Source organism: Limulus polyphemus, unplaced genomic scaffold (assembly GCF_000517525.1).
Source record: "Limulus polyphemus unplaced genomic scaffold, Limulus_polyphemus-2.1.2 Scaffold1430, whole genome shotgun sequence".
In the NCBI taxonomy this organism is placed as follows: Eukaryota; Metazoa; Arthropoda; class Merostomata; order Xiphosura; family Limulidae; genus Limulus; species Limulus polyphemus.
In genome coordinates, this window is record NW_013667040.1 from 73,007 (window position 1) to 85,977 (window position 12,971).

Here is a 12,971-nt window from a genome sequence, read left to right on the forward strand (position 1 = left end):
TTCTAAACTTAAATTTCCAAACTCACAAGAATTGTGCAAAGAAGTTTGCCGTAAACAGAATAGTCATCTTCAATGTTGACACTAATGAATGTTACCTCAACAGTAAACGAATCAAATTTCGTCAGATTTCCAGGAAAATCGTCCAGTTGGAAAAATAAAATTGAAATGCTACTTCAATAATCGAACTTTTTATATATATAATAATTCTTATTGATTATTTTGTTACAAGGACTGGCCATATTAATAGTTCCAGTTAAACATATTCCAAACATTTACGGGGTGTTTATTCTCCCGTCTTGGGATTTCAACTGGCGTGTCTGTATTCCATCATAGGCAATAGTGAACAAGCTTTTCTTCTCTAAGAAATTGTTCTTTTTCATGCTTATGCTAGCATTCCCTCTACCAATACCAGAGTCCGAATCATCGCTCCACGTCTCGTTCCCATGACTTAATCCAAGATTGGTTTGATTGTCCATTAGTTCTAGAGAGGAATCTAGAGATCCCCTTCTAATTTTTCGTGTTTCAGTGAGTTCCGATTGCTGGTTTGTTTGACGCTGTTGGAGTTTCGAGTCATCAGAGTCGTTAGTGCTCTGCATATTGTTGTTCATTGTCTTCACAAGGACATTGACTCCACCTTCTTTACTATTAGTATTGTTGACCTCACTCATTCTATTCGAATTTCTGTTATCCACTTGGTTATACGTTTCCTGAATGTCGTCCAGTTTTGTTTTGTTCTGCAGTTCTATAAGGTTGGGCGTAGTTTTTGCGTGCAATGGATCAAATACGCTCTGATCTTTAGACCCAGTCGCTGCTGATGAAACTTTTTGTGCGGAATTTTCGAATGTACGTGACTCATTCTCTCCAATACTTTTGCTTATTTCACTACCACCGATGCTTTTGTTGTGACGATTTTTAAATGAAGGGTCGATAATAGTTTCGTAAACGGTGGTTCTACTTTCTTTTACTGTTCTTATAACAGTGTTATCTTCTGTGCTAGCTACTTGTTTGTTCTGATCTGAAGAAACGTGCTTTTCTACATTATATTCTGAGTTTTGGTGGACAGAGTTGTAGTTATTTGTGTCTTGCTGATGTTTTTGCCCGTTTAAATTGTTTCCTGTGTTAATATCGTTTGACTCTTGTATACTGGTGTTTTTACTTTTGGCAGTTTTCACCAAGCTGTGACCGTCAGTTTCAATAAATTCTGACTCGGGCAGATTAACATTTGCTCCAGAAGAACTATTGTTGATTGATGTGTTATCTTTATGAGATGTTGCATTGTTAAGTGTATCGCTACTGTTGCGTTTATCGCTGACTTGCTCCTTAAGTGAATTGAGATTATCTGCATTGTTCTGAATGTTTTCACGCTGTTTATTACTACTTTGATTGTGAGGCTTACTGCTGTCATTTGTTGTGTGCTTTTCTTCTTCAGAAGCAGTGTGATCGTGGATTCCATTATTTGTGTCCTTTGTAAGGTCTTCCTTATTTATATCTCCACTGTTATTATTATAAACAGTGTTGTTGTATACGTTAGAAGTATTGTTAGATGAGAAGTAAACAGGTTTACCCGGCACATCATCTCCAAGATGGGACGTTGTTTGATCAAATGATGAGTTAATCGGATCGTTGGTATTTTCTTGAGGAAATTTCGAGCTGTATTCTTCATTGGCGTGATAATGTTGTACATTAGACATTTCAGCAAAATCTACTTTTTTTTGTTGGTGATCTTTCCTCACATTTCCTGTTTCCCTTTCATTATTTTCTTCTGTCTGAAGGTTCCTTTGCGTCATTTGTTGTCTTTCATCCTCATCACCTATGTTCTGGTTTCCTGATCTTGGTTGTAGAGAAGTATTTGGAGGATTATTAGTTCCAATACCCATGTTTGGCTGACTTATTTGACCAGGGTTATTAATGTCCTTTTGATACTCAGACATATGATCAAAATTGTCCATACTGGCCACGGGTCTTTCCTTGATAATGTGCATTTCACGAATAAATTCACGATTTATGTTTTGAGTATTATTTTCAAAAGAATTTTGATTTCCCCTCCTACTTGCATCTTCGTCTTTATAAACATAATTAATTCCACTGAATGGATTTGGAAGTCCTGCAATATACCGCCTATTACCTTCTATTTCTGTCTGATAACTATTCCCCTGACGAGCCTCGCTTACTCCCCCAGAAGAGGCCATGTGTTGGTTATTCTGCAGACTTAATTCTTTTCCATCATTAAAGTACCGATATTCTCTGATAATGTTTGTTTGATCTACTGAAGCATCGTTTCGGTGGGTTTCGTATTTTACAGGTTCGTGAGAACTGTTCTCCGCAGCTGACTGTTCAAGATTTGTTTCATGAAGAACTCGACTAGATGGTCCTTGCTGTCCCATCTGGTACCTAAACTTTTCTACTTCTTCCCTTTCTTGAATGTTGTTTTGAATATCATAATTACGCTGGTTTCTTCCGTTTTCATCAAACCTTTCTTCCCAGCGTTCCTCAACTGCCCATCTTTCTCCAGCCTGAGAGTCCCGGTCTGGTTTTCCTTGCCTTCTGTAACGTTCTTCTGGCAAAATAAAGTTGCCAGTCCAAGCTACCTGCGGCCTGCCATATTGCACGTGTTGACCATAGATATCATTATCTCTATTTGGCAAATAAACGTCACTATTCGTCCTATGATACCTAGAGAACTTCAATTGATGATCTCGAGGATCTGAGCGGAAGGAGTCATCCCTGTACAAAACCTTGTGTGGGCGAGTTCTATAAATCACATTTTGATCTTGAGTATTTACGTAATCCCGTCGTTCCCTGTAAAGTTCTGGCTGACTATTGCTACGATGGAGTCCATCATCGTTGTGTTCCATGTACCTAACAGTTTGAATATCATGTTCATGTACAGGGCTTCTTAGATAGAGAATCTCCCTTCGTCTCGGTTCATGCCCTCGTCCATCTTGGTCAAGGTAACGCATGTCATCAAGTTCTTCTGTTCTGTACATTTCGTATCTGTCTGTATCTCTCCGACGACGATTTACCATATTTCTGCGCACCACGTAATTATTTCCCACAAGCTGCCCGCTATCGCCATCTCTTGGCAGATCAGCGATTTTGACTTGGCCATCTGCTGAAACGCCCCTTGTTTCTCGGTAAATTCGTTCCACTCGATCTGCTCTATACTCCATATTATCACGGCCTCGATAGTCTTCGTTCATAGAGTCTTGTGGGTAAGCTTCTCGAGGCGTCCCCCTTTCTCTTTCAGTTTCTACATGTTCCGTGTCAGTTCTGATCAGCTCTTCTCTGTCGTAGTCAGGATGTTTATTGAACCTCCAAACGCGCATGTCATCTTCATTGGACACCTGTTTTCTGAGGGTTCTAGTAGAACATACAGAAAAAACAAAAGTAGGCATTGAAACGTAACATTCCACCTCCCTACACTAGTGCATTGTAATTTTATTATTTCTAAATTATAATAAATTATATTTCTTAGTTAAATTAACAGTAACATGGAATCTGTTTTTGATGACCTTTATCATTTATCTAAAACACTGTATAAATATATCTAATATTTCGCTTATTCGATTACATGCTCACATTATTCAAAATTATTTAATGTACACTATATACACACACGTGACTCGTTTATATTTTCTTTCTACGAAATCGGGGCCCGGCATGGCCAGGTGGTTAGGGCGCTCGACTCGCAATCTGAGGGTCGCGAGTTCGAAACCCCGTCTCCACCAGACATGCTCACTCTTTCAGCCGTGAGGGCGTTATAATGTGACGGTCAGTACCACTAGAGTTGGCTTGGCGGTGAGTGGGGATGACTAGCTGCCTTCCCTCTAGTTTTTCACTGCAAAATTAGGGACGGCTAGCACAGATAGCCCTCGTGTAGCTTTATGCAAAATTCAAACAAACAAATATACCAATCTATGAAATCGACCGTAACTTATCAGCATTAGCTGCATTTCGCTTATTTCTTTTGAAAAACATCTATTGATTTAGTAAATAAATACATTATGACACTACCAAAACCAACTCATTTCAAGCCTACATTTAATGCAAACGTATTCTAAAAGTTTAATTATGGGTTTTCTAATTTCCTAAAATGGATGATGATAAATAATTGAAATATATTATCAAATAATAATTTGAAGGTGACTTGAAAAAAAACAACCTAGCACCAAAGGTCTATATTTGTTCATTAATAAATTATTTCTAGCATTGCGCAGAACCAGCAAATATTATTTATAACAACGGAATGAGCCAACAAACTTTACCAACTGGAAGAGTTCAACATACCTTATTTATACAGTGATAGATTCAGTCAACAATAAATATATCTAGAACAAACATCCATAAGGATTCAGGTAGCGTAGTGCACAGTGTAATATTTAATGAAGAGAAGCAGCTAGTTTCCAGTGAAAACTATTTATTTCCTCAACGTTTCACCTTACGGTTTCATCGAGACATAGACACCACAGTAAACACAAGTCCAGGTCTTAACTGGAAAAACAGCTGACGTAGTTTAAAATCACGTTACCAACAATAAAATATAACAATGCTAAATGTATGACAACAATATAAACACTGTGAATAAAATATTCATTTAAAAACGAAACAAAAGTCTGGTAAATCTTTAGAGGTAAACCGTAAATGTAGTCACAACCATAAATATATTTTTTTTTAGAAATGAAATAAAGTAAAAGATATCCAAGATGTCCACATAAAATATACATAAGTCCACCACTTAAAGTGGACACCCTCTCTGCCTGTTTACCGAAGGCTTCTCAGATCCGATGAGAAATGACTACTTATACTTTCTCTCTCCAGGACACTGTGATATTTTATTTCTATTTTAATGCTAAAACGAGGCAAACCGTGTTGAAATTTCTCCATCAGCCTCACCTATCGTCGAAGCACTTCAACTACTTGTATAATAGAAATAGATTGTTCATATGATATATTAATCCTTACAAGTGCGAATATGTAGCCAATAAATCACTAAAAATTTACACACGCACGCACAAAAAAAAAAAACAGCTCAGAAACATCTGTTTTCAAAAAAGCTGTATAATGTATGTCCATCAAACTGGACCTTCATTAACAGACACTGTTTCTTTGACCACTTGTTATGCAGACGCAAAGACTATCTAGCCATTGGGTAATAAGGTGAAGGTAGTCTCTGCGCGAGTTTTCTTGATTGCTATTGATACTAAACCAACCCGTGACTGAGCACTTGGTAGAGAACAGTTTGTTTGTTTGTTGTTTGTTATGGATTTCGCGCAAAGCTATACGAGGGCTATCTGCGCTAGCCGTCCCTAATATAGCAGTGTAAGACTAGAGGGAAGGTAGCTAGTCATCACCATTCACCTCTAACTCTTGGGCTACTCTTTTACCAACGAATAATGGGATTGACCGTCACATTATAACGCCCCCACGGCTGAAAGGGCGAGCATGTTTGGTGTGACGGGGATTCGAACCTGCACCCACAGATTGCGAGTCGAGCACCCTAACCATCTGGTCATGCGGTGGAGAACAGTCTCCTGCACCAATCCGATCTCCCTTTTAGCATTAAACTTGAAATAAAATGCCACGGTATCTTAGATAGAAATTATAATGAGTCTCTTCTCATCTTCAGTCAATAGGGATAGAAGATAATCATTGTAAATAGTGGATTTATATACATGTTATACGAACATTTCGAATACCTCCTGTTTTATTTTTATAACTACATTTACAGTTTACCTTTACAGGTTTGTTAGACTTCATTGTTAACATGCCTCATTTTTTTTCGTTTTTAAATGAATATTTTTTCTCAGTGTTTATATTCTTATCATACTTTTATTATTGTTACTTCTTAATTTTTGGCTGACGTAATCGCACGTCAGATGATACATAAGATTTCATTGTTATAATTTTTAATTGCATCACCTGTTTGTTCTGTTAAGGCTGGTCTGGTGTTCCGTAGGGTGTCTGCCCCTTGACAACCCGTGACACCAAGCATGCTCGCCCTTTCAGCTGTTGGGACGTTATAATATGACTGTCAATCCCATTATTAGTTGGTAAAAGAATAGCCCAAGGGTTAGCAGCGGGTGGTGTTCACTAGCTGCCTTCCCTCTAGTCTATCAGTGCTAAATTAGGGACGGCTAGCGCAGATAGCCCTCGTGTAGCTTAGCGCGAAATTCTAAACAAACCAAAACCAAACCCTTTGACAAAGCCGTAAAATGAAACGTTGAGACAATAAAGAATATTCACTGGTCACTGACGGTTCCTCTTGGTTTAACATGTAGCAGAAACAATATCTTTCTTTATAATAATAAGTAGAACCAGCAAGTTTTATTTATAACAATATGTTTTGTTTTGTTCGTTAACTGCGCTCAAAGCTCTCCAGAGTTATCTGTGCTAGCCGTCACTAATTTTGAAGTGATTGACTATACAGAAGGCAGCTAGTCAGCACCGCCCACAAATAACTCTTGGTTTTGGGGCTGCTTTTTATCAACTAATAGTGGGATTGGCCGTCAAGTTATATCGTTCCCACGGCTGAAAGAGCGAGTATATTATGTGGCGGGTTTCGAACTCACAACTCGCATCTGGCGAGTCGAGCGCCCTAATCACCAGCCCATAACAACAGATAGGATTAGCAAGGTATCTTTAAAAAATGGGTAGAACCATGGGTGAAGCCAACAAGGTATCTTTATAAAAATGGGTAGAACCAGCTAGTTTTACTTATAACAATAGGAATAACCAAAAAGTTTTCTTTGTAACAATTATTACTATGGGTGGAGCCAGCAAGGTATCTATATAAAAATGGGTAGAACCAGCTAGCTTTACTTATAACAATAGGAATAACCAACAAGTTTTCTTTGTAACAATTAATAACATAGGTGGAGCCAGCAAGGTATCTATATAAAAATGGGTAGAACCAGCTAGTTTTACTCATAACAACAGGAATAACCAACAAGTTTTCTTTGTAACAATTATTACCATGGGTGGAGCCAGCAAGGTATCTATATAAAAACACTACCAAATGTAATCTCGCGCAGTATATGTTTCGTATGAGCGCGTCACTCCCCTTGCAAGTCTACTGAATAGGGGTGATCAGCAGATGTACTCGTGCTTTGAGTGGTATTAAACGTCACTTTCATTTGGCATCGACTTTACGAAGTAAAAACTGAAATAGTTTCCAGATTCGAAGTGCTCGTCAGATTCAATGAATCTTGAGGTTGCCTGCCTACGTTTCTGTACCAAACGTAATCAAACTTCATTCATCTAGTTCCCCACAATAACGTATGATGTACTCGTGCTTTGCGTGGTATTAAACGTCACTTTCATTTGTCATCGACTTTACGAAGTAAAAACTGAAATAGTTTCCAGATTCGAAGTGCTCGTCAAATTCAAATGAATCTTAAGGTTGCCTGCCTACGTTCCTGTACCAAACGTAATCATACTTCATTCATCTAGTTCCCCACAATAACGTATGATGTCAATACACCAGACAAACCTGTTTGTATATATATAGATACAGAACTAGTGAGCTTTCTTTATAAAAATTGATACGTATAAACAACAGCTTTGTTTCAGGTATAAACACCCACTATCCACCTGTAACATTGGTTTATTCAATGTAGAGGGTAAATTCACAAAGTGTTATTTCTTTTTAATAATAATAAGAGCTAAAACACTTCAAACGCAATAGGTCATGGTAGGAAGAGTGATCCCTTTCATAATTTTCATAAGATTAGGAAAATATGAAGAGGCAGTACGCTTCATATATGATAGATTTATTAGCAGGAATGGATAAAATTTACAAACTTAACTTATAAAATTTCCATATGTAATTGAGGTTAGAATAAATTGCCAAACTTAACTTATAAAATTTCCATATGTAATTGAGGTTAGAATATATTGCCAAACTTAACTTATAAAATTTCCATATGTAATTGAGGTTAGAATATATTGCCAAACTTAACTTATAAAATTTCCATATGTAATTGAGGTTGGAATACATTGCAAAGCATCCTTACATCGATATACATATATCATTCAAACATTACAAAAAACAACATTAGTAATTATCTAAATAAAAGGCTTAGTAAAACGCCGAAAATATAACCCAGCCGCTTCTTATTCTACCGCTGTTAATCAAGTACTTGCAGTAAAAGTAATGTTTGAACAATAAATACAACTTAACCAGAAATTGATGTAGAGAAGATTCCCGGGAAAGCAGGTCTGTTATAATTACTTATGGACTATAGAAAAAATCGTCAAAATAAAATCGGTTGCATTTCAACAGTTTGAACAAACAGATGAATCAACACTATTTTGCTGTACTTTACGTAATGAAGATTTTTTCTACCGTAACGCATGCAAAAACGAGCGTTAATGTTACGATGAGAAATATTAATTTTATCTTGATTAATGTACACCCTCAAAGAACGAAGCAGCTAAAACAGAGTTTGCCAGATATAACCTCCATCTGTTTACGACATATAACCTCCATGTATTTGCCAGGCATAACCTCCACGAGCTTGGCAGACATAACCTTCAAGTGAAAAAAGACTTCAAAGTTTATTAGTCATAATATGATAAAAAGTGGAAGTTGTTTCATATGATTCAGACACAGAAACCCAAATTTTCATTAGCAAAGACGTTGCATGATGTAGGTAATGGCACATCATCATTATGAAAACATCATTTCCTTAAAAACATTCTTTAATTAAATACAATAAGTTATATAACTTAGAAACAGTTCACATATAAAATACATTGCGAAGTATACAGTTTATCTTCTAAAAACGTTATCATTAGGTTACAGTATTTAGAGTAAACAACAGATCATCTGGTTTGTTTTTAGCCCTTTTTAAATTCAAAATTATCAATTTAGCCTTTAGTTTCTTAAATTTGGTTTGTTTGTAATTATACACAATGGGCTATCTGTACTCTGCCCACCACGGGTATCGAAACCCGGATTCTAGCGTTGTAAGTCCGCAGACATACCGCTGTGCCACTGGAGGGCTTCTTATATTTGGAGTATTTTTATTTGTTTCTTTGAAAAATACTATTTAAATTTTAGTATGTTAGGTGGAGGTAAAAACAGTGACTGCAAACAAAACCATGGAAAGTTTTGAACCTTTAATCTTACTTATATGTGTTTATTAACTTATTATGTGTTACTTTGAATTATAATGTGAATGTTTGAGTAAAGAATATTTCTTACTTATATGTGTTTATTAACTTATTATGTATTACTTTGAATTATAATGTGAATGTTTGAGTGAAGAATATTTCTTACTTATATGTGTTTATTAATTTATTATGTCTTACTTTGAATTATAATGTGAATGTTTGAGTAAAGACTATTTCTTACTTATATGTGTTTATTAACTTATTATGTCTTACTTTGAATTATAATGTGAATGTTTAAGTAAAGAATATTTCTTACTTATATGTGTTTATTAACTTATTGTATCTTACTTTGAATTATAATGTGAATGTTTGAGTAAAGACTATTTCTTACTTATATGTGTTTATTAACTTATTATGTTTTACTTTGAATTATAATGTGAATGTTCAAGTAAAGAATATTTCTTACTTATATGTGTTTATTAACTTATTGTGTCGTATTTTGGATTATAATGTGAATGTTCAAGTAAAGAATATTTCTTACTTATATGTGTTTATTAACTTATTGTGTCGTATTTTGGATTATAATGTGAATGTTCAAGTAAAGAATATTTCTTACTTATATGTGTTTATTAACTTATTGTATCTTACTTTGAATTATAATGTGAATGTTTAAGTAAAGAATATTTCTTACTTATATGTGTTTATTAACTTATTGTGTCGTACTTTGAATTATAATGTGTATGTTTGAGTAAAGAATATTTCTTACTTATATGTGTTTATTAACTTATTGTGTCGTACTTTGAATTATAATGTGAATGTTTAAGTAAAGAATATTTCTTACTGTGAATCGATTCTTATATTTTTCATTACTTATCAGACGTAATATAATTCTCTAAAATTGTTTAAAACACAGCATTTAAACTTAGTTTCCAAGTAGCATAACGAGAATTTTTTTTTAAATAATTGTATTCAGTTTTATTACTGTTGATACTTGTTTGAAAGTAATGTTTTGTTTTTCGAGCATCACGTTTGTTTGTTATATCATAAGTATACAACAGACTAATGCTGCTAATGTGCTAATAAATTATTAATATATTTGTTATTAGTCCATGAGTTTCAACAGAGATTAGTTAGAAAAACTTCCAATTCATATTGTTATTTTTTACTGTGTTTGTGTATGATCTTACCTTTGTCCATCATTGTCACTGTTTTCTTTAATTGTAACGACATGTTCAGAGGGGCCGACTTTACTGGGTGAGTTCACAGCGTCCTTCTTCCTATTATGTGATTGACAAGAAATTCTCGTAGTTACTTTTAGCTTCTATTCAGAAGTCAGTTTTATGCAAGAAAAGAATAGCTAAACATACTGTGAGACAGTAATTGTGTAAGTGAATTAGAAATAAAAAAAGATGGCTTTAATATTTTATTATCATACAAAGCGATAACGTCAAAACAAATAAAATTTGATGGATAAGCTTGCATAATATAAATATTATCTCTGAAGACACAAGCCACAAAGCAAGCATAATATCTATACCTTTATCATTTAAAGGTTTTTATTGATAATTGGTTAAGTGTTTAGCGCGTTTTTCAATAATTAATAATGATGTGTAAATGTTTAGATTTAATTTTTAATCCCGCAAATGACGAATAAAAAACTTTTTGTCACACTTCTGTATTTATAAGAAAATTGTTAAAACATAAAACACCTAACTGTCAATATTTACATGCAAGAAATACCTATAAAACTAGACGAACAACAATAGGAAACAATAATCACTGCCTTACTTACAAACAATGCCCCTTGTGCTAAATATCAACAGATAATAGAAAAAAACAACAACAACACTGCCTTACTTAGAAACAATGCTCGTTGTGCTAAATATCAACAGATAACAGCAAAAACAACAACAACACTGCCTTACTTAGAAACAATGCTCGTTGCGCTAAACACTTGACCAAATATAAATTAAAACCTTTAAATGATAAAAGTATAGACTCATATATCAAAAGTATCACATACAAATTTGTTTAAGAGTTAACTATAGACATACATAAGGCTAAGAAATGACGTATGTATTTTTTGTATTAACTTTACTGAAAACTTGTATAGAAGTTATGTAAATTTAAGTTCAGGTTTATAAAAGGCAATTTCAATTTGTGAATACTATAGTAAAAACACACAACAGAAAGTATAAGTTCAGTATACGATACAGAAGGGCATTGAGATATAATAGAGTATTCAAAGTGTCGTATATTTCTGAGAACCCTAAAAATGACCGTTTCGTCATAGTACATTTAGCTTACCTAGCTCGTCCTCTGTAGTAACAGCAGTAACAGATCAACCAGATTAAAAGCAGTAACAGTAGTAAGATAATAAAGACGATGAGAAACCAGAAAACAATGTCGTAATCTTCTTGTCTTACCTCTCGTACCTGTAAGAGTTATTATACATACAAAATGTTTAATTGAAATCTAGCTTAACAAAGTGGTTTCTAATTAGGCTTATCTTGTCTTACCTGTAAGAATCATTATAAATACAAAATGTTTCGTTGAAAGCTAGCTAATCAAAGTGGTTTTTAATTAGGTTTAAATAACCATTTTTAAACTCTATTAAGTTTCAATCAGCTTATGTTTATAAACACAACTATTAAGACTAAGTTATATGGTTGATAGTGTTATAATTACTCTAATGACTTTAATTGTTTACAGGATTTAATAAAGTTAGCGGCCGTTTGTTATCTGTTTATAGCATAATATGTTCACACGTGTCGAACAGTGCCTACGTAGCCAACGGACATCACCTGGATCATTTCTGACTTTAACGTACCAAATAATGTACGTTTTTACACGCACAGAGTGATATTTTTGTTACATGCAAAATTCTCATGACGTAACAAAGCATAAAAATAAGCAAATTTTAATTTATGTCCTTATTTATATTGATAACGATTGTGAAATTATACAGCCATAAACTCGACTGAGTATTTACAAAGCAAAACAAAATTAGTTAAACCTATAGGTAACATCGGATTTTTGTTTTAAAATATTACAAATACACCTCATACTTTAAACAATGTAATATATATTTTAGAATGGTATTTGGCATATTGCGCTGATAAACAATGTAATATATATTTTAGAATGGTATTTGGCATATTGCGCTGATAAACAATGTAATATATATTTTAGAATGGTATTTGGCATATTGCGCTGATAAACAATGTAATATATATTTTAGAATGGTATTTGGCATATTGCGCTGATAAACAATGTAATATATATATTTTAGAATGGTATTTGGCATATTGCGCTGATAAACAATGTAATATATGTTTTAGAATGGTATTTGGCATATTGAGCTGATAAACAATGTAATATATATTTTAGAATGGTATTTGGCATATTGCGCTGATAAACAGTGTAATATATATTTTAGAATGGTATTTGGCATATAGCACTGATAAACAGTGTAATATATATTTTAGAATGGTATTTGGCATATTGCACTGAATGTTTTATGGAAGCTAGTTCCCACTAAAATGGGCTATTTTTGAGGTCACCTAGTGATTAAAATGTATTCATTTCAATATCCACTCAGATACTGATGACACGTAGTGCACATTTTCATCACATGAATTAAATTTAAATGTTCAACTTTAGTTCATTTACATTAAACACTGATCAATGAGACTCTACAATAACGAAACCTCTCCTTTTTGACGTGGCCCGGCATGGCTAGGTGGTTAGGGTACTCGACTCGCAATCTGCGGGTCGCGGGTTCGAATCCCCGTCACATCAAACATGCTCGCCTTATTAGCCGTGGGGGCGTTATAATGTGACGGTCAATCCCATTA

At 34.3% G+C, this 12,971-nt stretch overlaps 1 protein-coding gene across 1 annotated transcript in view; it reads right to left on the bottom strand.

Annotated features, from left to right (window-relative positions):
* Nucleotides 1–272: 272 nt before the first annotated feature.
* Nucleotides 273–12,971, bottom strand: part of LOC111086787 (putative uncharacterized protein DDB_G0282133) — an 18,759-nt gene continuing 6,060 nt past the window's right edge. Inside the window, exons 5-7 of the mRNA XM_022391047.1 lie at nucleotides 11,422–11,549; nucleotides 10,302–10,391; nucleotides 273–3,360 (exon numbers count right to left, since the gene is read on the bottom strand). Coding sequence (XP_022246755.1) covers nucleotides 273–3,360; nucleotides 10,302–10,391; nucleotides 11,422–11,549 — 3,306 coding nt within the window. The remainder of the gene's footprint in view (nucleotides 3,361–10,301; nucleotides 10,392–11,421; nucleotides 11,550–12,971) is intronic.